Raw genomic sequence first — 26280 nt, 5'->3', positions numbered from 1 at the left:
TTTCAGAAGATAGTGTACTTACAAATTGAGCAAATTAAGGTACTCTAATTGATCTTTACGTTATATAAATTCATTACTGAAAAATTTGTTGTTATATGTTTTGATTTATTGAAAACAATATGCAAAAATTTATACTTCTAGAGGAAATGTATATAGTTAATTATTTTAAGACTTTATCTGGTAAACTAAGTTATTGTCAAAGACCTTGACAGTACTTACATAAAATCTAACAATCATTGTTTAACTATTTTCTATGTTTAACAATCATAGAAAATAGTATGTAAACCAAACTAAAAAACTGAACAAAATAATTTTTTACTTAAAAAACGAAGCAACTAAATTTAAATCTTAAGGTTAAATGTATGGTAAAATTTAAACTTTAGTTTTGTTTTTGCTTAGTAGTTAATAGTCAAAAGGATTAGAATAACAAATAATAGGCTTTTTTTCATCTTGCAAGCTTTAAAAAATAACCATCGTTTAAATAAAACGATAGTTGTTAGTGGTATAAGTCATAAGTTGAAGTAAATTCTAATGTGGATAATTTAATTATGAAGTAGCTATCGAAGTTAAAAAAATAAAATTTTAGGGATTAATACAAAAATTAAAAAAAAAAAAAACTAGATGAGCTACCTTAAAAGGTTTTGAAATAAACATTGTTTAAATGAAATGATAGTTGTTAGTTGTAAAATAGAGTTATAAAATAAAGTCCATTTAAATGTGTTTAATTTAGATTATTACGTTGCTATCGAAAATTGATATAAAATATTTTTTACCGAAAAATATTTATTTTGTTACATGATACTGAAATAGTGTTGTTGCCTGTGATACACCTTATAAATGTTTGATTATTCAAAAATATGTTGTCTTACAAGAAACTTTACTTGTGTTAACATGTTTGATTAAACTTTTTTGCTAGATTTAAAAAAAGATTGTTGAGCTTTTAAGAAGTAAATATTAGCTAGAGAGTTTCACTATTTGCTGGTGTTGAATTAAAGTCAGCTGAAAGAGGTTTTTAAAGTAAAATTTTATTGCGATATCATATTCAATTCATGTTATAATAGAGCTTTTATTTAATACGAAAAGTTTTTAATTATTTGCTTGAAGTTTACAATTGACAGTTCTAATATAATTTAAAAAATGATGGTTATGTTTGTTATTAAATAACAATTCACCATTTTTCTTAAAATGTTATAAATGTTGATTCCCAAAGTTTAACTACATTTAGTAACTAGTTGAAAATAAACATATGTGAAAGAAAATTTTTTTAATTTTAGTTATTAAGCTCTTAAAAAATAGGTTATATCAAAGTATTTACCACATGTCTTTTACTTTGATATTTTCATCATAATGTTTAATTTTCATCATAAAGTTTTGATTCTTATAATTCATTAAATAACTGCCGATTTTAACTAATCGACCACCTTACTAATATAGTGATATTTCAATATTTTCTTCAAAATGTTATTTACTAAAAATGTATTATGTTTCTCTCTTATTTAAAGATACTTTAGATTTATTAATTAAGTTTAATGCGAAAACTTTTATTTTTAAAAGTGCCATACAAATGCTAAAATTATTTTTTTAATTAAAAAAACGGATTTTTGTATACTGATGTGTTCACTGAGCAAAAAACTGTTTATATTAAAAGTTTTTGAGCAAAAAAACATATATATTAAACAAGCATTCATAATAATATAATACTTGAAATTTCAAAACATAGTGTAATTTATATTATACTTGACAAATGTATAACATAACTATCTATCTTATCATTTGAGATATACGAAGTAGACTAAAATTCATCTATAAATGAATTTCGTCTACTTTTTTTATTTAGCTTAAAGAACCATTTTGATAAAATCTTTAGTTACTTTATATTTATTTTTTAATAAATTTGAAAATGTTATTTAGTTTACAATAATTCAATTTAAAAATTTCTAATTTTAGTTCAGCCTGTTTGGATTCAAATGTATGGAGTCCTTTTGTGATGTAACAGAAATCCCCCAATACTTGCTGAGTGAGCATAAAAAAAAAAAAACTTTATATTTTAATTAGTTTTTAATATGTTTGGGTAAAGTGGGTTAGGGCTAAGGTCATAAATGAAAAAAAAATATTTTGGGTAAGATGGGTTAGGGTTAAGGGTGTAAAAAAAAATAATAATTGATGATTCAGCAAATATTAGAAGAAACACCTTTGCTTTAAAATCGGACTCAAATGTATGTGCTACAGAATGGTGTTTAGTAAATTTCATCGATAATTCATTGTAACTTTTATAAATTTTAGCTATTTTACTTAATTTCAATCTCTTTTACACAAAAAAGTAAAGTTTGAGTAGTGTAGCTTGTAACTTTTTACTTAACAAACAAAGTCCTTTTTAAAATAAGTATACTTTTCTATAAAAGTACGCAGTATAGTTTTAACAAAAAACACAGTATAGTTTTAACACATGACTTTTACTTTTAAATTATAACGACGATGAATAATATAAACTTTTTAATATACTTACTGATGTGATATAAGATGGTAAATAAGGTTGTTATAAAACAAGCAGTATCTAACAAGTCTAGACAAAAAGAAGAGATAGTAAATAAATAAAGATTAAATTTTAAATCGAATAGTTATCACTAGTTACAGAACTTTGGTGGAACGATCAAACTTTAATATTAACTTGAGCTTTTCTCATGGCATACGAAAGTCCAGGCTTAGGCTATGTTGAATCTCACCGATGTTTTCTTTGATAGTTACAGAACTAGTAAAACTATATTTTTAACTCTATGAAGGTTACAAATTAACTTAGTTTACAATGTTAATTTACTTATGAAATTTTTTTTAGGCAGTTGTGTTATGTTTAATGTGTTAAAAATTAATAAAAAAAGCTAAATGACTTACTGTTTTTATATAAGCAAAAATCTAAAAGTTTAATAAGTAAGGCAAAGCTTAACGACTTTGTTTTAAGTAGTTATGAATAAAACTTCAATAAAAAAATGATATGCTGTTTAAATAAATTTAGTTTAAACTTTCAAACGTTTAAAGCAGTCTGTTGAAATTAAATTCATCACGACTTTAGCGTTTAAAACTATGCTATAAAAAGTTTAACACTCAAGTACAGTTTTATACAAAAATGTGTAAAAACTTATTGTATGTTATAAAAATTATTTCTTATTTTTAAATATTATCCTCTGGCAAAACTACTTGTAAACACTCACAGTTTAAAGATCTATAAAAGCTTATGTTTTCTAAAACTATAATATAAATAAAACACTATATCTTAAGGTTTTTGAAAAAAGTTGGGATTATCTTTCATACTACTTTTTATAGTAGTAATGGTCTAAAATCCTAAAACTTTAAGTATTTTAAAAGAAATGAAACTTATAAATATCAAAGTTTAAGTTTATAAAATTAAAAATTACTCAAAATTGATTGGTAGATTGGTAAATAGAAAGTTTAAGTTAAAAAATTATTCATCGTCAAAAATAACTATTCGAATTATTTTAAAATCTGAATTTATGAAACAATCATATTAGTAAGATGTGATCTTTTGAAGTAAAAACTTTAATAGCCTAGTTGATAGAATACTAACAATAGTTTTCAACTATAGTATATTTGTCAAAAAACAATATTTAAAAAGTAAGTGCAAGTTTATTTGTAAGCGATAGACCAAGTTATTTAGTAATTTCTAAGAAAAAAATATAGTTTTGTAAAGAATTAAACATACTAAATTGTACAAGTGCTTACAAATAGTATTAAGTAAAAAACTAGACATTACTAGTGAGAAATATTTAAAAAAACAAGTAATGTAGATTGTAATTAGTCTTTCAAAATTATTTTGTTTTATTATCTTTTAATTATATTTTAAATGTAAAAGTGTAACAAAGTTAAATTAGTTTTACTTGAAATTTAATAAAAATAATTTCTGCTTATTTAAATGAATATTCAAAAATTATCTACTAATATGGTTCAACATTATTTAGGCTGCTTTAATTTATTGTCTTCAATTTGTATTTGATTATATTTTACTATAATTTTCAGCTAAACTAGTATAAAGTATAAACTAAACCATATTGTTAAAGTTGGTTAGTTTATCACCAAGAAAAATTTTCAAATCTGTTAAAATTAATCTATTTTCAATAATTTTAATTTAAATCTTTCGTATGCCAATTTTCACATTGGATTTTCTGACAAAATTTACTAAAAACAGTTTTATGGGTTTTAGGCGGTATATTGTTAAAAAAAAATATCTGGATTTTTTACGTTATACTGAACTAAGTTTTCCAAAAAATATAAATTTTACTTTCCAAAAGAACTTGTTTTTAGTTTTTCGCTACTAAATTGCTTAGTTTTTTGATAACTAAAATTTTGAATAAATTTTGCAGTTTCTTTTTGCGAACTAGTTGTATTGTGTTTTTATTGCTCTGGTCAGTCCCTATTTACTCAAGTTTTGTGTGTTATGTTTACATAATAATTTGTACATTTATGTATTACATGACTTATAATCTATTTACTTAGTTTGTTTCATTTTAGAAATATATAAAATTATAAGTGAAAAAGTTTTGTTCCTACATTGCAATAAGGTTAATTTGCTGCTATCAAATAAACAAATTGTCATGAAATTGTTAGTTGTTATATATATATGAATAAATATGTATATATATATACATTATAATTATAATAACTATTTATATATAAATAATATAAAAAAATGGTTTTTACCATTTTTTAATGGTGTTTACAGTCAGCTGGCAACAATAATATAGTAATTTTAAAATAACAAAAAATATGTGAGACAAAGTTTGCTTACTTTTGTAATTTTTTGAGTAGTTAAACAATACTTGACTCTTTGAATCTAAAAGTGTGCTATCAACTGTTGTAATGTTTGTAACAAAAACAAGTACAGTAATTCTTTTATGTAGTACACACTTTAAATACAGCCCAAATCTGCAACTAAATAGGAAGTGTGTACCTAAGAAGTAATGGTTGTTTTTTTTGCTGGATAAAATCAGACTGGAGAAAGTTTTCTATTTTATTTAATATTTTTAATGTTTTTATTTCTATTTAATATTTCTTTTAATGGTGCATTTTTTGGTTTAATTATTTTAAAATTGTCCACTAATTTTTTTTGTTTATTTCAAAATTTTCCATTTTAGTTTGTTTGAACTTACTGTATTTTTAGCCAAATATCAAGCTGAAAATTTTGTCCAGTCTGATTTAGTCCAGCAAAAAAACGACTATCAGTTTAATGTCATGGCATAGACAAAACTTTAATTGTTATATTTTAAAAGTTATTAAAAAAAAACTGGTATCTTTGTTTTAAATAAAAAGCTTAAGAACAATAAAAAATTTTTTCCTTTTCACTATTGTATCAGGGTGGTCAAAAAACCTGGAATCCTTGAAAAACCTGGTATTTAAGAAATTTTGAATAAAACCTGTAAAAACATAGATTTTCAAACAAAAACCACCAGAAAAGCTTAAAAAACCAAAAAATTCCGAATAATTTTTACATCTTGAGCAATAAAATTTCAAAGATACCAAAAATCTATCATATAGAAAAATAAAATATTTTATCATTGAATTTTTTTTGTTTGAAACACATTTTGAGTAGCTTTACAGCATCTTTTCAAAGTTATTATACTAATTAAGGCCATAGGGGGGGGGTCCAACATTTTTTTTTACTTAAATTAACTTTGGCTTTTATATGAAAGCTTAAAGTACAAACTATAAGCCAGTTTTTATAGAATTCAAAAATATCATTTAACTTTTAAGATATTTAACTTTTTGTAAAAATTTTCCAATATAAACGTATGGACCGCAAATTTTTCGGGGTCAATTTTCTCGAAAATTTTAAAATTCACTAAAAACCTATCTCCTCCTTCATTTTTTGACCTAGAGACTTCAAATTTTCAGGAAATGTTCCTTTTAATACTTTAAAGAGATCTATTGTTGGAATTTTTGAAATTTTGAAAAATAAAAATTTTATCCACAAAAAACTAAAAAAAAGGGTAGTTTTTTGACAATAATTTTTTTTTTACTCAAAATTAAAAAAATTCCTACAATAGATCTCTTTAAAGTTTAATGATACACATTCTGTAAAAATTTGAGAAAGATTACTCAAAAAATGAAGGAGGAGATAGATTTTTAGTGAAATAGTCTTTTTTTGCATTTTTAGTTTTCACCTTCGATAAGGAACCTATTGAATGCCCTTTCTTTGATCGCTTATATCTCAAAAATTACTTCGAGTTTTTTTAAGCAGTTAAAAGTGTCTGATAGCTCAGATTAAATTCTACAAAATAAGATCAAGTTGTAAAAAACAAAGTGGACCCCCCCCCCCCCTATGGCCTTAAGACAATTTTTTACCTTAAATTTAATTTTGTACTATAAATAGATCAAAAACTTGTTTTTTAATAAACTTGGAAGAAATTTAGAAAACCTGGATAAAACTTTCAAAAAACCTTCGGCAACCCTGAGTATTCTAAAATTTTTACTAAAAATCTAACCCTTCTACAGTTTTTGAGCATTTAAAAAAAAATAGTTTTAAATAAATTTTGAATAATTTCTAGAAAACTTATTTTAAACTAAAAAAAAAAGTTAACAAAAAGGTTGTTTTTTTTACAATTTTTGTCATAAAATTTATACTTTTTTATAGAAAAAATCTGCTTTCTTCAAGTTCTTAGTAGTTTTGAAACAAACATTTTCTGACATTTTAGATTGCTTTTAAAGTGTAATAGGAGATATGCTTCTAGCAAATTTTAAAAATTCTGAGAAAATGTTTTATCAAAAATTCATTTCCATATGTTTGAATTGTAAATTTTTTTACAAAGCTAACTTTATTTAAAAATTTGATTGATTTGAAAAGTATCTATACTATTTAAGATTGCTACACACACAGGCTACTCAGGAATACTAAGGCTAGTTTAATTTTTTTTGAAAACGGGCCAGATTAGGATAATTTGGATATTTTTACTAAATCCCAGACTAGTTTTTTTTGACTTTCAAATAGTTTCTTCTCAAATTTCGTGTGGTTTTAGGTATTTTAGCTTGATTTGAAGTTTTTAAAAGGATTTAAGCTTATATTAAGGGCAGAGGGGGGTTAAAGCACTTTTTTCATGTTGATTTTATTTTAAAGAACTTAAACTTAACTAAAAGTTGTTTTTTATTATTTCTTGTAATGTATTTTATTTTTATATATGAAGGGACACAGTCATAAAGTTTAGTAGAATCCTTATTAAAGGGCCAAAATAAAAAGTCAATAAAAGACTATTTCATTAAAAATATATCTTCTACAGTTTTGAAATAAATAATTATCAGAATATTCTTTACTTATAATTGTACAGTTAAAAGTTTAAAAATGTTTAAGATATCAGAATTTAGTTTAATGAGAAACCTGCCAACTGACATAAATTTGGTTGTAGACAAAACTTTTTGATTTTGACTGGTCTTTATGCACTAGAATGTTGTCTTTCTGGTTACCAATAAAAAAATATTTTTCTTGTCTGCAGTGTATACATTTAGTTTTTTTTTTCATGTTCATTCTAAATTTTAAATTTCTTCATCGTTTATTATTGTAAATTATTATTGTAAGTTGATTGCTAAGTAATAACATAAATTCTTCTTTTACAATATTTATCAAAAACTTATTCTCTACTTTTGTGTTTATTATTTTTTCTATCAAGCGTTTTAGAATTAATTTCATTTTAATTAATATAGATAATTAAGTTCATGAAACAAGAAACATTTTAAGATTACTAATGTTATAAAATAAAAACTTTTAAATAAAACAGATTATAAATAAAATGTAGTTTTTTTTTATTTTAAACTGTTGAGTTCTGTTACTATAAAAGTATTACTGTATAAAACGGTTTTTGTTTGTGAATAAAATTAGTTAAAAAAATAAATATGTAACTATTTGAATACAAATCAACTATTGTGTTGCTGACAATTATCAAAGCAAAAGTTTATTTAGCAAAGAACTTAATGAAGTTTTCAAACATATACAACACAGTTATAGTGTGTTAGAAAAATTAGTTTGAGTTAGTGTAATAAAAAATGCTGTTATGTATATTGTTTATACCTATCTCCAATCATCAAATATACTGTAACCTAATCCAAAAAAGTTAATTTTAGTGCACATTCAAAAAAATTTGAATTTTCAGATTAAAACATAATTATTTTGAGGTGTTTTAGTTATGTTCTTGAGGTTCATGCTTGAGGTTGGAAATTGTTCATACTATGGCACAAGACAATGCTGGAAAAAATAACCAGGTGAAGTCACATTTCACTACTAGAGAAGGAAAGTACAAAATAATGCATCTCGCTGAAAGCTTTTATGGAAAAACTCCACAGTACTCAAGTTCACAGCAGACAGTAAGTTTTTTGTTTTTGTCTGAAAATTTTTAGTTTTTAATAAATTGCAAATGTTTTATCACAAAAATAAGTTTAATATTTGACCATCTGTTGTCATTTATATAATAAACTTGACTATTAGTTTTTATAAAGTATGAAAAAAACTTGAGATTTTGATTTATAAGCTAAATAGTTTCAAGTGTGTTTTTAATTTTTCCATATTTCCAAGTTTTTTAAGGTTATTTTGTAGAGTTTACATATCAAAGTTATAGTTAAAAAATCACTGAAGTTATGTTACATAAATAAACCAAAGAAAATTAGAGATGATTTAAGTTTTACTACTTTGTAAAAGTTATTAAAAAATATACTTTATTACAATGTAATTTTATTCAATTCATCATTTTAAAATGTATAAACAATTTTATTAAAAGTCTTGATGAATTTAAATAAATTATTGTCATTGTTTTTTTATTTTATTAAAAGTTTATTTTACTAAAAACAATAGCAAAAAAAATGTTTTAAAGTTTGAAGTATAGTTTTAGTAAGTAACAGAAATAAGTTGTTATAAAAACATTATTTATCTATGCTATGTTAAATAAATTGTAAAAACTATCAAGTAAAAATGACTATAACAACTTAAAAGAAAAAGTTTGGACAAAAGTGCCTTATTGTGAAAAAAAAAGAGTTTTGTTTTCCAATATTGTATTTTTTTTCTTAAGTTTTAGTGAAAATTCTGTATTGAATTTTGTTGTAATAAAATAAATAGATTAAAAAATTTTAGTTATGAAATGTGCTATATTTTAAAATTATTTAAGAACATTCTAACATTTACCAGTTAGTTGAAAAGTTTAAAAATAAAGTTTTCAAGAAAGAATTTTTTTCCAAAAATTTTTATAATATTTTTTCCAATAATAATTTATATGAAATGATTTTAGCAAATACATCATTACTCTTTTTTATAAACTTATAACTTAAGTAAATATGGCCAAAAATTAAAATTAGGTATATTTTCAGTAATTTTTAATATTTTATACCTGTCCACACATATTCATAGAGTGTTGAATTTGGAATCTGGGTTTCTAAAATTCATTTACATATTTGCCACTAAGCAGAATTTTACAAATACCAACGTTTAATAAATACTTTACATCCCTGAATTTTAAAACTTAAAACCTGTTTGCATAAGGTCTTCTCAGAAATTAAGATTAGATAAACGTATAAAAATTATATCAATATTTAGTAAATTATTATTATCACTGCTTTCACTAAATCTATAGGAAAGTTGTCCTTTATAAACTTGCTCTAAAAGTATGCTATATTGTCTTTGATATACTACAATGACCGTTAAAAAATATCACTGTTAACATGTTTTTAAAGGTCACAGCTTCAAATTCCACTCCAGTAAAGACCTCATTTGTCAAAATTGACAATGGGAACGGAGAAGAAGACTGTATTTGCCTCACTATTGGCCGAGAACTTTTCTATTTTTTGCATAAAGCAATACAGCAGGTAGTAGTTGAATTTTAGAGTTAAGAATATGATTTTTTAAGTTCAATTGATTTTTTTTGTTGATGCTACTTTATTTCGTTTATTGAATTTTATTTTACTTTTTACTAATATACTTTTTATGGTCTCAAAAATAGTTAGTTATTTAATTTTGTTCTTCTTATACTTTTAAATACACTGTTAATGTATTTTGTTATTTTGCTGGTTTGAAAATAATACACACTTTTTTAAGTAGTTTGACCGTTTTAGGGTTAAATTAGAAAGTAAAATATTGTGTACTGTTTAATTTTTTGTTTTAAACATAATGGTTTAGTGTGCTTTTAAAAAGGTCTGGATAGCTCTAATAATTAATAAAATGTATTGGAAGACTTAAAATGTGTTAAATTACCATTTAGTTACAAATAAAACCTTTTTGAAAAATTAAATTTACTAAGTATTGCTTTAATTAAACTAAAGTAATTCTTTTATGAAAATAAAATTTTATTTTAAAAACTAATCAATCAAGCACAAATAATAGAAGTAAACTACAAAATAGCAATCAATAAACTACAAATAACTATGCAAAACATAAAAAGTACTGCGAAAGCTAAGATAATATTAATTTGAACGAAAATGGGTTATTTTAAGACTTTAAAAAATACTTTATAAGTTAAATGTACAAAGTTTTACTCAAAAATAATCTAACAGCATGTTTAGTGTGTATTAATTAGAAGTTAAAAAAAAAAAACGAACGGTTTACTTTATATTACAATAAATTTAATTTTTCTGTATGCATTCTTCAGAATAGTTACTATGAAAGTTTGTTTGCACGTTATAATATTAGTTACATATTTCAAGAATTTAAAATAGTTTAACCAAAGTAATTTTACTTGTCTAATGCATTGTAAAATTAAAAATTTCGAATTCTAACTTATTATTTTCAAATTTTTCATAGTCTCAAAAAATATTTAGTTATTCCATGTTTACGAAATAAATACCACTTAGTAGTATTTCATCTCTAAAAACTTTTCCTTTTTCAAATCTTCATTATAAAAATAAAAACATATGTTTTAGTGATGCATATAGCACCATGAAAGTTTCTCCAAGCCTTTACGATTTTAAATAGGTTTTACCATTATAAGTTCAAATATTATCAATCAGGAAAATCAGCAATTGGACTTCATATAAAAGCGGTCATTTTTTATTCAAACATTTTTCACTGTTTCAAAAAATTTTCATTTAATGTTAATGTTATTGAAATAATTACCACTTTGCAGTAGTTCATCTCTAAAAATTTTTTCGTTAAAAAATTTTATCACAAAAATAAAGATAAACGTATAAATTTAAACTCAATCTCACTACTTTAAGTTCAAATATCAACCGATCAGGAGAACCAGCAGTTGGACTTCATAGACAAGCGGACGTACCGCGGGGTGGCGCCCACCTGTCACGACATCAACCAGCACACTGCGAGCGGCACGTCGGTCAGGGTGGCGGTGGGGTTCACGGCAGGGCAGGTGCAGATAATCGACGTGAAGACGAAGAGCAGCCTCCACATCATGAACGAAGACGTTAGTGGTTTAGTTTGCTTTTTTTTGTTGGAAATTCGCTTTTCGGTTGTAATTTTCTGTGTCCTTTGATTAAAATTTTTCAGCGTGGACTGTGTTGTTGTGTGTGTGGTTTTTTAACTGTTTTGTTGGCCTACTTTCTTGTTTTTGCTTAAATAGCCTGTATAAACAAATCTAAATGAAATATGAAAAGCTCATTAATAATTTTTATAATAACTAGAGTCTAAATAAATTTTAGACTATTAGCATTATGTAGTAATTTTCCAAAACAATTTTTAAACATATTTTTGTAGTTTGAATGGAATCAGTTAAAAACATATTTTTAGATTAAATTTGAAATAATTAATTTTTTGCGGTATAAAATTTATGTTAAGTAACTGCTAATTTAATATTATTATTCAACAAAATAATATTTACAAACATGTGTTTTTGATTTAAAGTTAAAAAAATCAATTAACGATTTAGTTATATTGATTATTTACTTTCTTAGTAATTTATGTATTGTGTATAGTATATTGAATAAACATGATAAATTTAAATAATTTTGTTATAGTGAAAAACTGATAATGATGCTTTGGCTTTCTTTTTACTTTTAGTTTTTTATAAATAAGTCCTTAATCTATAATTTTAATGTTTTTAATTTAAAAAATTATATGTTAAATAATATTTAACAACCTTTTAAAGTATTTCTTTGTAAATCGCATTAAAACTGTAAAACATTCAATAAGAACCTGACAGTTTGTTTTAATTTATAAGCTTTCTCTAATGCTTAATGCTTTGTCTTAAGAAAAAAAAGCCCACCCGTTTTGGGAGCCCATTCAAGAATTAAATCAAAACAGCTTGCTCGTTCAAATATCAAAAACTTTGTTGCACGACTTTTGGGAGGCGAGAGCTTGATATAAATAAGCAGATGCTTTGATTGCGCCTGAATTATTTATGACAAAGCTGTGTATTGTGACTAGAAATTTGCCAATGTTTTTTCGTTGACACCGAAATCAGTCATTTTGCGATCTGATTTCAACCTGGTTCGCAGTGTGATGTGTCACAATGCAATAAATCAGTGTCGCCTTTGTTGATGTATTGATTAGCTTTGCACAGATGTAAGGAGCACGGCTGAAAATGTGTACTAAGAATGCGCTTGTGTTGAGCTCGAGTTTTATTGATTTGAGTGTAAACGCAGAGAGCTACACTTAATAAGATTTTTGTTAACATAAGTTGCCTGATTTCCTTTTGCGTTTTAGTTTGTTTTGCGAAACTGTAAATTTGGGATACGTTTGTAGTATATTGCTTGAGGTAATTTGAAAATATTACAGCTTTAATTTGTTTTCTCTTTTAAATTTGAAAAATACCTCAGCTGACCATTTTTTATTCTTTTATTGATAACTTAAAGATGTCAAATTCTTTATATAAAAAAATTTAAAGTTTCCAATTTTCAAATTAAAAAATTAAATTTATTTGATTTAATATCAACTAATCAGATTTTTATTAGTAAAAAGTGAGTCAGAGGTTTTTTTGTCTTTAGTATGAGGTAGTAGAGGTAGAGTGAATACTGAACTGTAATTGACATTATGTTTATTTAACCTTAATTTATTTAAGTTTTATGTCATTTAATTTTGTGTTTTTAACTATTATCTTTTTAAATTATATAATCACTTGTTATTTTAAAAGATGAAAAACTTAAAACGGTTCAAAATTTTTTCAAGATTATCTGTAAAATCTCGTTCAGCTATATAAATCTTTAATTGTAAACATCTATATATACGTTTTGTAGTGTGAAATCATCTGAGTTATTCGAAGTTTCTATTGAAGTTGAATAATAATAATTTCACCGTTATGTGCAAAATTATAAGGAATTATGACAGTAAACTATACAAAAGCAAATTGAAATGTTAGCAATAATTCACTAAATTAAGTAAATATGTTGCATGCAAACCCTTCTTAGAAATAAAGCAGTTTTATAAGATAGTTTTTTCAAACTTAAAAAATGCAAAATGTATTTTTTATTAATAACTTTTTTTGCTATAATTTATTTATACTTTTGAGCAAAATTTTTAGTATTGCTGTTTACCTTTTCATCAATTTGGGATAAAAACGTTTGACTAAAACAGGGTTGCCACGGGTCTGGCTAAATCAGGCTAAGTCAGTTTTTTGGGGTCTAAATGACCAAAAGTCAGCTTTTTTAGGTCAAAATGGCAAAATGTCAGAATTTGTCAGTTCTAATTTTTAAATTCCTTAATTTTCAAAACCTTAAAACGGTAAAAGTTAACATTAGCCCTTTAAAGTAAGACTAAAGTTGCAAAATTTTCTTAGAAATTTGCTTTATAACCATTAAATTCCAAAGCTTTCAAATGGTAAAATTAGATAAGAAAATCCTTAATAAAGTCAGACTAAAATTGCGAATTTTTTCCAGAAACATGTTGAACCATTAAAGTAGAAACAGGTTGCTTTGAACAAGTAGTTGTTGTATGTAATCTTTTTAGTATCGATGATCAAGGACACTTCTATAGTAAAACTTTGATATTTACTCAAAAATTTATTTTACATAATTTTTCGTTTAGCAGAACTAATTATGGTTTAATTTAAGTATTTTAATTGGAAATTAATTGCCAGTAGTTTACTTCACATTTGTGACTTTTAGAGATTATTTGCAAAGAGGTAAGCAGTGAGAAAAAGTATATTTAGTTCATTGCAAAATTTTTAATAATTAGATTTATATTATTTATTTAACATTTCAATTACTTATCAAAGTTATCTTTCGCTGAAGTGCACATTCTGAACACAGCAGCTATTCAATAGAACGTTTGTAGCTAAAAGTTACTAGTCTAGATAAAAAGAAGTCTGACAGAAAGTTTTTATTTTGGTTCAAAAATTTGTACTGAATAAGAAGTTCGTACTAAAATGCGTACTTGTCAAAATATGTGTACTCAGAATGCATATTTATCTGGAAGTGCGTACTTAAAACTTATAGTTAATTAAACATTAAAATTGTTGTAAATTATTTTATAAACTATTTGTTTAAAGTTAACAAGAACTTAAATAAAACAAGAAGTGTACCAGAAGGTCTAATTGACAAGATTGTGTAGTAATAAATGTTTACTAAAGTATATAAATTACAATAATTAAAATTTGAAATTTCAGAATTTAAATCGTTGTGTATTCAATTCATAGTCATACAAGATCATTTGACAATTATATTTGAGCTATGAAAAGTATTATTTCAAAAAAACTAGAAAATGATTTCTAATAAATTAGAAATTAACAAAAAAACAATTATTATGTATTCATTTTAAACAGCGGTCAGTGGACAAGTCAAGGGTGACCTGCGTCAAGTGGTACCCTGGCAACGACAAGCTGTTGCTAGCCTCCCATAACAACGGCACAATGTACACCTATGACGTCACACAGCAGTGCAGCAACGTGTCGCTCACCTACCACGAAAAAGTTTGCATTTATTTGAGTTTTGTTTATGAAACTGCTGATTTTTTTCTCTATATGTTTAATTAGAGCTGTCAATCAAAATAAATGAAAAATTAATTGGTGTTTTGTTTAATACTTTTTCTGAGTTATGAAGTTAATTTTAACACGAAACAAAAAAAAGTTAAACTTATTTTACGTAAATTATTGATTTTAAGTTTAGTTTATTTTAATTTTAACACTTAACATTTTATTCTATCTCAACATACATCATGACAACAAAACAAAGTTGTTTATAAAATGTTGACAGCCAGTCCATAGCGACGGCGACTTCGAGGTCTTCAAACTCGACGTCAGCCAGAAGTCCTCAAACGCCAGCTCTTCCACCCAGTCCACCGCCGTTTCCCATAGCAACGGGTCGTCGGAAGCGGGTAGCGACGCGTTGCCAAGCGCCAACAACCCGCTGTACAAATGGGTGGTTACCAAGGACGGGTCGGCTGTGAATAATGTGGAGTTTTCCCCGTGCGGCAAGTACCTGGCCGTCGTAACGCAAGTAATTGGTTTAATTTATGTATTTTGCTCACTATAAACATGTTGCCATTTTAAACAAAAATACAATTTTTAGCAGGTCTGTTTTAAATTTGTTATTCACTGTTTAAAGTGCTTTGAGTATTTTGTAACGTCTATAAATATATTTTTAAGTTTAATAATCAAAATGTTCATTATATAGTATACTTTCTATGGTTTAATGAAAAATGATGTTATTTTTAAAATTATTGCTCTTTATAATTTCTTCCGCTTGTATAGAATTTTTGATTTTTACCTAGTTTTAAACATTGTTGCAACAGTTAAATGCCTAAACAAATAATTTTCGTAAAACTCATTTTCAATGGGAGGCGATTGTTTAATTATAATGAATATTTTTTCTGAAAGCACTTAAGAATTTTTAAAAACAACTTTAATAGCAAAAACCTGAAAACATGGAAAAACCTGAAATTTGACAATTTAGACTAAAAAATCTGGAAAAACCTGAAATTTTTAACAATTTTAACGTAAAGTAGTAAAATTTTGATTTGATAAACTTTTTTTTGTCATCATCAAATTTTTTTTATTAAAAAAGACATTTAAAGTAGCAACCTTTTTTAGAACGGGTTCTTGCGGGTGTTCGATCATTCCTCCTTCCGATTGGTCGGTTCGATGAAGAGCTACTTTGGGGGGCTGCTCTGCTGCGCTTGGTCCCCGGACGGCCGATTCATTGCCATGGGCGGCGAGGACGACCTTGTCACCGTTTGGAGCTTCTGCCAGGGCTGCGTCGTGGCCAGGGGAACGGGCCACAGCTCGTGGATCACCGACGTCGCCTTCGACCCGCACTGCACAGAAATTCCGTCGGACGATGACGTCAGCAGCCTGTACGACCTCCCCAGCGTCGATGACGTAACGAACCAGCTCGCCGCCAAGCTCACCGTGAAGGAGGAAGGCGCCAAGGTCAACGGTACGTTACTTGGCAACGGGGAACGGCCGTCCATGCGGCGGTTGCGGACATTCAGCAACGTGTCCAAGCTGTCGCGGCTGTCGACGGCCGACGAAGTTCCTTCCCTCTCGTACCGCTTCGGCTCGGTCGGCCAAGACTCGCAACTGTGCTTGTGGGAAGTCGACTCGAACGTGCTGGCGTGCGCCAGGGAGAAACGCGCCACGTGCACTTTCCTGCCCCTCCGCGGCGGTAGCCACGGCAACGCGGCACCTTCAGAGGACGACCTGTCGGAAGCTCCCAACTCGTCCTCCGCCTCCGTCAGCAGCGGAGGGACGAACGGAGCCAAGTCAACCCTTGAGGTCGACGGGGGCTCGCTGAGCAACCGGTCGCTTAGCAACCCGCAGTTGCCCGGAAATGGGGAAGAGGTAAAGAAGAAAAAGAGCTGGCCCTCGTTCGCCGGCAAGTTCGCCACATTGGGCAGCGCCGAACGGAGGGGAACCCGGAAGGAGAAGAAAATTCACAAGAGGAATGCTTCGGTTCCCTTCTTTCAGGGCTTTCGCCACGACAAGAACAAGAAGTCTCAAGCGGAAAAAAAGAACGGCAGTCGCGAAGCTGTAAAGGTTGTTTATATTGTCTACTGTTTAACTGTAATTTATGTTTTTGTTAGTAAATTAAGTGTTATATGAAAGTTTTAGTTAGTCTATGTTTTGTTTATAGAGCAATTATAAAAATTCAAGTCAAAAAGTAATCTTTATCATACAAAGGTTATTATTTACTTTTAAAAACTAATAAGTAATCATTTAATTAAAATTTGTACTGGTGCAATTGGTAAATGCTTAATAATGTTGAAAACCTTATATTTTGTTTCTACAATTTTATTACAATAAATAATTAAACTTAAAATTATTTTTAATACCTTAAACAAACAAATTCGTTTAATCTTTTCAATTCAAATTTGTTACATAAATGGTCCTAGGTCAACCTAAAAGAAATAATATTAGAAAAGAAGCACTAGTTAAAATTTTTCATCTGATAAACAATACCAGTTGCTAATAGATTTTATCGCAAATATGTGACAAATTACACATGGTGCATATAGCTTGCACTTGAGAACATTCCAAGCAACTTTCATAATTCGTCTTTGAACTTTACTGCTTGTTTGTAATTAATTTGACGTGGTCAACAACTATTGTTTGGCACCAACTTTTATTGTAAACACTTTATTTTTGTTTACAAAAACATAATATCGTTAATAAACTTTGATGATAATACTTATTAGATTAGTTTTGCTTTTTTCTGTAGACTTTTCTCGATTGTTTTACCGTATAAAATAGTACATAAAAAATTTCCAGCATGAAGTGTTTCTTTAAGGTTAGCTTGAAGTTTTTGCAATGGTGAAAAAGCAATTGAAAGTTGTAAAAAAACTTGTACAACGTTTATCTTATTGGATTAGTTTGAGTAAATTTCTTATTATTTTCGTTTTGCAGCCTGAGTTTGAATAGTCAGTTTTTCTACAATGGTTAAAAAACACAATATTTTTTCTCGTAAAAAAACTTAAAACACCAAAAATTTCAAATGTTTTAAAAGTTCAAATGTCAAAATTATTTTTCAATTAATCTTAAGTATAAATTACACCAGTTTCACTAAAGTACTGATACAATGAAAACTGTGAAATATATTCACTATCTTCCTTTAAAAAATTTTATTCACTTTTTCAGCAAACTTATTAGAATTGAAAGATTTCCTAACTGTATGCTGTTGTTAAATAAAAAATTACACTTCTATATATACAAATAAAAAAAAATCTTTCATGATAAGTTCAAAAGAAATTTAATGCAAAATATTAAAGAAATAAAACTAACGTTTTTATTATATTGTATACAACATGATGTATTTTTATCATATTGTTGTTTATAATTTTAATATGGGTGTTTTAAACCTGATTTACTTCAAAATTATAGTACATTGTTGTATGTAAATCCAAAAAAAAGTTGTTTTTTTTTTGAAAACTTTTTATGAACATTATAATATGTAAGGTAGCTACTGGTATTATTTCGTCCAAAAGTATTGGTAGCCTTTTCTTTTTGTTTTTGCATGACTCAAGCGAAATGATTTCAATGTTAGTTTTGCATAACTTAACTTAATAAAAATGTTAAAGCTTCAATAGCAAAAAATACATTCCAAAGAAGTTGAAGTTTTACTAAATGCATTTAATAAACAATTAGTATTACACCCTGTCTTGAAATAAAGTTTAAACAAAACAGTTTCAAGTTATAAAACAATAACATTTTATTAACAACTCTTGAGTTAAACGCTTATATCAAAACTCGTAAGGCCAGTAGAGTTTAAGAAATAAAAGTCAAAATATTAAACTATTCGTTTTAATCATTCATATTTTTTTTCGCAAACAACTTGCTCACGATATCAATTGAGTCGAAGCATCAGGTAGATCAATAAATACATGAAACGTGTAATAATAATTATTTAACGGAACTGTGCAACTCAAAGTTTACTTTGTTGCTTGAAATTCATACTCACTCCAATCGTATTAAAAAACGCTAAAAAACAAACCGTTAAAAAAAAAAAATCAACCGCACTTTACAGACTAGCACCCTGCCTCACAAACACAAAATAAACGTTTTGCACGTAAAACAAAAACAACTTAACAAAATGTCACAACTGACACAGGAAGAAGTGTGTCAGTTGAAAAAAGTCAGTTGAAAAAATAAATGAAAAAAACAAAAAAAACAAAAACTACAAATAAAACAAAAAATATAACGACCAACAGGAAGAAGTGAACAGTTTTGAACTACTACGTCATAATAATTTTTTTTATTTATTTTATTTTTATTTACTTAGTTGCATGAATGTGTTTTAGTTGTGCTAGTTTAAAGTTCACCGATGAAGGGCTGTTGTCCGAAATCGATTCGAACTCGTATGCAATGAACTTGTAGATTTTTATCGTTTGTTTATTTTTTCGACACAGGAAGAAGTGATGAGCCTCGGGAGCGAGCTGTGCCCGAGGATCGACCAGACGCACATGCTGGAGCCGATCGTGTGCAAGAAGATAGCGTCGGGGCGGCTGACCGGCATCGACTTCACGCCGGACGGCATCGTCACCACCTGCCAGGACGGCTTCATACAGCTGTGGAGGAGGCCCGAGGTGACTTTTGAACGCGTTTGTGAGACTCGTAAAATTAATAACTTCTATTTATTGGTTTACCTTAAGACTAACTTATACTTATTAGAATTTTGTTAAACATTCAGGTTTAATTTGATGTTGAGTTATAAAAATCTAGTAAATAGACTCGTAAAATTATTGGTTCACAAGTTTATTTATAAGACAATGTTTCGCTCGATTGATAAATACTGTTACCTTTAGTTATAGTGATAATCATATAATGAAAATAATCGATTAAGAAGACATTAAAGCGTAGCTTAGGTTTTATTTAAACGCATGACAAAAATTTAATAAAAACTGGTAGAAACGCTCAAGACTACTATGAATAAAACTTTTAAAGAAATTATCAGAAATAGTTAGCATAAAGCTATTATCGAAAATAAAAAGTAAAACATGACTTATAAAATTAACAGTTGTTATGCTAATGTATTAACATTTAGCAGGGTTACCACACACTCAAAGATGGAAAATCAGGGAATTTTCAAGTTGTAGAAAATCTCAGGGAATTTTTTTTTTTAACTTAGGGAAAACAGGGCAGTTTTGGTTTTTTTTAAGAGAAATTTTCTCAGGGAAATTTTAAGATTTAAAAAAAAATCTTAGGGAAATTTTTTCTAGATCTAGAATGAAATTTAATTAATCAGTTTCAATATTTTGTTCAAAAAAGTTAATTTTATTAATTATTAAGTGTTTGTTTAGAAATTTTTTAGCCTTGTGGCTAGATCTTTAATATTCTTAGAATTTACATTGTAGTTTTTTAATAAATTATAAAGTTTTTAAGGATTTGAATAAAACTCAGGGAAGTTTCTGGTCACTCAAGGAAGATTTTTTGACTCAAATAGTGGCAACCCTGACTTAGCTAATAAACTTTCATATGCTATTGAATGGGGTAGAACGCTCAGCTTGAATCTTGAATGGTCTTGGCTTGTATTGTTTGTATAGGGTGGTTGTTCCAATACTTTGTGATTGTGTTGATTTTTAGAAAACTTTGATTAGGCTTTTTTATATTATTTCAGGCTAACTTTTTTTAGCTAAAGTCTATACTGATTTTTTTTTACGAAAATTATAGTTAGATTTATACAAGAATTTTACAATCATTCTAATAAAATCGTTGTTTAATTTTGTCGGAAATTCTTTAGATAATGTTGAAAATTGCTAGAATTCTTTTTAGCCATTTTTGATTTTGTTATTAATTATTTCTTTGTCATGGTTTTATCAAGTTTACTTATAATTATGGGCATGTATGAGAAATTTATAGACTAAGATACCAAGTGGTATAAGTCCATCTCACATAAACGTTTAACTTGTATAACGAAATTTGAATATATAATAAATATAACAGTTGTTCTATAACAGTCGGAAAACTGCAGATCACAGGCCAAATGCGACTCTCAAAGCCAAAGTCTGCGGCCCGCGAGGTACTTTATAGCTCTAAAATTATGCTTAATAAACCATAAGAAGACATTTTTTGCGGTAATTCAAATTAGACTATAATTTAGTGATCATCCTTTGTTTGTGCTCTATTACTACTCATTGTATCACGTTTTCGGTTTAAAATGGTATACTTATATATATCGTTACAAGCATTTCAAAATAACTGCGACCAATAAAAGATATTTTATATACAGTCCGGTCCGTGTGAAAGTCTTTTTAGGAAAACTGGCCCGGTACATGTTAAAGGCTGCCGACCCCTGTTCTATAAACTTGTACAAAGTTGAAAAAAATACTTTAATTTATATTGCGCTTACTGATTTGAAATTTTGAGTTTTTGTTTCATATTTTTGTTCATGAAAAACCAGTCAGTTGAAAATGTATACCAACGCAGGGAAGTGCGAACATAATTAAGTATAGAAATTAGTTAAAAAAACGAATTGTTTATTAATAATAAAATTATATAAATTTAATAAAATAGTTGTTTATATAAGTTTAAGTTATTTTCGAGTGAAAAGTTTTACAGTAACTCCTGTTAATTAAGAATAAAAGAGTAAAAAACTTTTTTCTTTTTAAGTATTTGACCATTTAGATTTTTACCACAAATAATCTTTATCATTATTACATAACTTAAGTTTATTGGATGAAAACCTCAAAAATATAATTTTCTAAAAGTATTTTATGCGGAAAGCTTTTATTTTATTGTAATTTTGATTTTTATTTGTGTTAAAACTTTAAATTTTTATTTATTTCATAACTTCTGTTTATTGATATACCTTAAGACTGGCTTATATTTATTAGAATTTTGTTAAACATTCAGGTTTAATTTGATGTTAAGTTAAAAAATCTAGTAAATAAAAAAAACATTACTAGTTAAAAAAGTTATCACAAATTGATAAAAGTACATTAACGTTTTTGATTTCTGGTACTTTATTGCACTTTTATATCAAATGAGTAACTATTGTTTTGCTTCAGGTTAAATATAATGCGTTGCAAGTTTTAATTAAATAAATGTGGTTTTATAAGTCCCTAACAAACACACATTCTATACCACAAATTTTTATAATTTAAGACGGTAATTATACATGTGCTATTTAGGTTCAGGTATTATAGTTTAGGCACCATAGTTCAGGCATTTCTTTTAACTATAATGTAATAAGCAACAAATTTAAATTAAAACTTAAATATACAAAAACTAAACTTGTAAGTTTTGAAAATAACTTTGTTTTGTAGTTGTTTGTAATTAAGTATTGTTATTAAAATGCTGTACGTTACGCTAATATAACGAATAAAGTTAATGCTTTACACTGTTTACAAAATTTGTACGAAAAAAAATTCTAAAAAATCTTAGTGTCAAGTAAGTTTTCACATAGAACTATGTTTCTTTTCTATAAAAAACCAGTCATTTTTTTTTTTGAATTTTCACTCAAATCCAACATAGTTTAGTTTTACTTATTTCAAACAAAAAAATTTTATGTTAGATATACAATTAGCTACACGTAAAAATGAAAGGATCAATGTTTTTGATAGTTTTTAATGTCCTACAGAGTGCTTCTAGTAAATTAACTACAAAAGGTTCTCTGAAAACTTTCAGTATAAAAAATGTTTTTGCTAAAATAAAACTGTGTATTTATTAGAGTAACAATGCAGTATAAAGTATTATTGTTGTACTGCATAACTTATCTTCAATTAGAACTATATACGTCCTATATAATCAATATAATAATAGGATGCTTGAATGAATCCTAGAAATATTTAATAAGCAAAAGTTTAGAAAATGGTATAAAAGAAAAACTATGTAGTAAAATCTATTGTTTCCTAATAAAGAGTTTTTAATAAATATTCAAATAATGTAAAAACACTATAATTTAGTTTTATTTCAATTTTGTAACTATAATGTTTATGCTTAATTACTGTTGTTAGAAAATGAATTCTTAAGATCAGACTTGAGTTATCAGTTTAATTTAAACTACATGCATAATCGATACGACAAACTCAAGCTGTGTTTAGTTTGATAATAATAATAAAACTAAGTTAAGATACATGCCGATTTTTTCTACTTGTCCATAGTTATTATTTTAAATGGTTACTTACACTAATTTATGTTTAAGCATTTAGCACCCAAAAATAAAATATTTATTTTCTTAATTTTATATTTTGATTTAATTCTTAAACGTAACATTACATTTGAACGTTGAAAAATTTACAAAACTGTACTTCATTAAATTGTAATTTTACAGTAAATTTTAAATGATGCCACAAACAAATTTAAATGATGCGCAACTTATTTTTAAATTAGACATGTTTTTTAATATTTTATTGCGACTGGCGAGCGTTTGCGCGCAATCAAAACACAACGCGAGTAAGGCGCTTGTGTTTTATTGATCCGCCAACAATGCGCAGTAGACGGAGCAGAAAGTCTTCTTCATATTGATCTTTGCAAAGTGCTCGCGATTAATTCGCCTCACGTATATATATATATATATGTATACGTGTGTGCTTGCTTCTAAGCCGCTTCAACCGCGTTCGAGACTTTTTGCTGTTTCGTTCAAGTTCAGCTGCAAAGTAAAAAGCGCGGTCGCAACGAAACCACCAGCTGCTAATTGATCAGCTAATTGATTGCGTTCGTTTGCTGTTGATGTTCAGCCGCAAGCGAATTTGTTGCAGCCGCTTGGTTTCTGTTTCGTTTCGATATGGGCTGGTAAATGTAGCTAATACATACTGATAAAATAGATAGTTTATTTTTGTTTAAAACTCGCTTATATATTAGGCTTTTAAAAGCTATATATCTGAAAACTTTTTAAATGTATTCTTTTTTCTCATATCGTACTTGTTGTTAATTTCTAGCTGGTTGAAATTAAAACTAGCAATAAAAAGTTTGATTTTGTTTAAAAAAAAAGTTTTACTTTCAATCGTGTTTGTATGCTTTTAAACGAAATAATTAAAACAGGGGGAATGATCTGTTTTGGACGGAAAAGTTCCAGCAGAAGATAACAGCAACACCTCGATTGTGACATCATTGTCGACTGTGATGTCACAAAAGTTTCTTAGAGCTGACCGATGACTTTCAAACCGCAAAAACAAAAATCACCGTCCAAAAAGACGAAATGCCGACACTCTTTCGGCCGTAATTGGAAAATACCTAAATAAGTTTAGTTAATCGTCTTCTTTCAACAATCGCGTTTCCTGATCCAAAGTTTGAGCGAGTCTCGATTACATTGAGGCTTTCACACATTGTTAGTTTTCTCAAACTTTAAACCGTGCCTTTTTCATTTCTCTATCAAAAGTTTGAAATACGTTCTACTCTTTGTTCGGTTCTTACAGTTCATTTATTTTTTTTTGCGCGTCTCGCAGGCTGATCATGTAGTTTCAAGTACCATATTTTTCTCTGCGATATTTGCTATTCTAAGAACTATATGTTTAGTATACAAAATACTGTTTGAACGTGTACAAAAAAGGTAGAATAATTTAAAATTAGTACTTAAATACAATTCTTTATTAGTGTTTTAACCAAATTTATAAACCTTGTAGTGCATCTAGTTTTAAAGAAGTTCTATAGTTTTAATTGCTAACAATTTAAATATCTTAAAGGTCTATAAAAAGTATAAAGTGTTTCACTTTTTCAGTATACTTTTAGGTTAATATATCATGTCAATTTTACATGTCAATTTATCATAAAAAATTTATTAAAAATTTTAGTATGATTTTTTTATTAGTTTATATATATTAAGACGCTTGAGCAAATGTTATGGACTAAAGAAAACAATTTACAAAAGTTTTACTGCTTCAAAGGCAAGTTTTATGTTTTTATTTTACTAACCGTATCAATAGCATTGAATCTAAAAATAATTGTCTTTTAATCGATATATTCTACTACGCATTAAATTATTAAACTTTATCAGACTCAACGCTTTAAAACGTTGACTTGTGTGGCAGATATTTGGCACTGTTTTCCTATTTGAAAAGTAAGTGACCGCCTAAATAAATTCTTCGCTCTTGTATTATTTATTCACTTCTACAACCTAAATTTTGGTCTAATACTTTTTAATTTAAGTCTATGAGTTTCACTAACAAAACAAAAATCTGTTTAGTAATTAATATGATGAATAATGATTTCTACTTGCAATGATTTGTTATTTTTATAGACCTTGCTTTTTTGTGATTGATTTTAGACAATTTTATTTTATTGTACATTTACAACTATTAAAATTATGAAGAACACATTTCTGGTTTTTTTTTGCAAATACGTTTTTTGTTTTTAACTTAAATTTGATAAATATTTTAAGTCACATATTTTACAAGGTGTAATTTTATCATCTAATTTCCTTAACCTATGTATTTTTACACACCTTCTTTTAATTTTAGTTTCAAGTTAAGCAAGAAGAAAAAATCTAACAATACCAACTTAGCTTAGAATTTTCTTAAGGCAACTAGTTTTAAATTAATTAATTAAAATAACTGAACACCAGTTTTATATGTAACAAAAGTTGCATGTTTTTAATTAGTTTAATTTTAATATACATAAGTTTTGACAAAAAACAAGGCTAGAATAATTCAGATAGTTTTTTTTTGAATAAGTTGTAAGATGACCTTTGAAAAAACATTTCACACCTTTTTTTTCTTATATATCATATTTTAGCTTATATAAGAATATAACTTTATCAGAATTCCCAACATAAACTCACCATTGTGTTCAATTCGGTTTACTTGCAACTTAAAGTTAGGATTTGACTTATTTCTTAAACTGTTTTTATTTATATTAAAGGCCAAGTTTATTATTATTTATGAGAGTGACTAATAGTCTAGGAACGACAAAAAAAAGCGGAATATTTGATGCGAGGACCGGTGCACGAAAAAACCTTTCGGTTACCTCGTAGCCGTACACTACTCGGATACAATTGAACTTCTTTTCCAAGACTACTTTTTCTAACCTCCTTTTTGATTAATAAAAAAAAAGTATGAAAAAAGTAAGTGAGGGGGACAATTTCAAATTGATAAAGGTTGTGAACTATCTCTTACAGTATCACCTTTCTATTTCTTACTAATTCCATCTTCTGAAACGCTTCAGTTTTTTTGATTATTTTTTGTTTTCAAGCTGCAAAAACCACTCTGCTTGAATCGTCTTAAAACTAGAAAAATTTCTTACAATGTCTGAGTTCTGGTTTGAAGACACTGCTAATGAAAGAGCAGTAAACAAATCTGTATCAATTTTTTTAAGCATTAATTAGTTAATAACTTTGATTTAATTATAGTTTCGATTTAGTATCTAAGGTTTAATTTTTGCTAAAATAATAACTTTTTTTTTACATTTGTATCAGTTTAAAGGCATTGAAGATTTTAAAGCTTGTTTTAGGTGTTAATTGGCATTAATCACTAGGGGTGTGTTATTTTATTTT

The 26280-nt window shown here is 27.0% G+C and overlaps 1 protein-coding gene across 3 annotated transcripts; it reads left to right on the top strand.

The window, feature by feature from the left end:
- Positions 1-8151: 8151 nt before the first annotated feature.
- On the top strand, positions 8152-25098 carry LOC145834886 (WD repeat-containing protein 20-like). 3 transcript variants are annotated; one of them, XM_082942411.1, is made up of 8 exons: positions 8152-8358; positions 9715-9846; positions 11211-11393; positions 14685-14831; positions 15115-15357; positions 15951-16895; positions 19262-19438; positions 23835-25098. In XM_082942411.1, the coding sequence occupies exons 1-8, from the start codon at positions 8224-8226 to the stop codon at positions 23841-23843; spliced, it is 1971 nt and encodes a 656-aa protein (XP_082798537.1). In that variant the 5' UTR covers positions 8152-8223; the 3' UTR covers positions 23844-25098. The 3 variants fall into 3 exon arrangements, with proteins under 3 accessions (XP_082798537.1, XP_082798538.1, XP_082798536.1); XM_082942412.1 differs by having other exon boundaries at positions 9715-9849; positions 11214-11393; XM_082942410.1 differs by having other exon boundaries at positions 9715-9849.
- Positions 25099-26280: the final 1182 nt, after the last annotated feature.

The sequence above is a fragment of the Thalia democratica genome, chromosome 4 (assembly GCF_965202585.1).
Source record: "Thalia democratica chromosome 4, ktThaDemo2.hap1.1, whole genome shotgun sequence".
Lineage (NCBI taxonomy): Eukaryota > Metazoa > Chordata > Thaliacea > Salpida > Salpidae > Thalia > Thalia democratica.
Note: the sequence above shows the minus strand (reverse complement) of the source record. Positions and strands in the feature narration are given on the sequence as shown.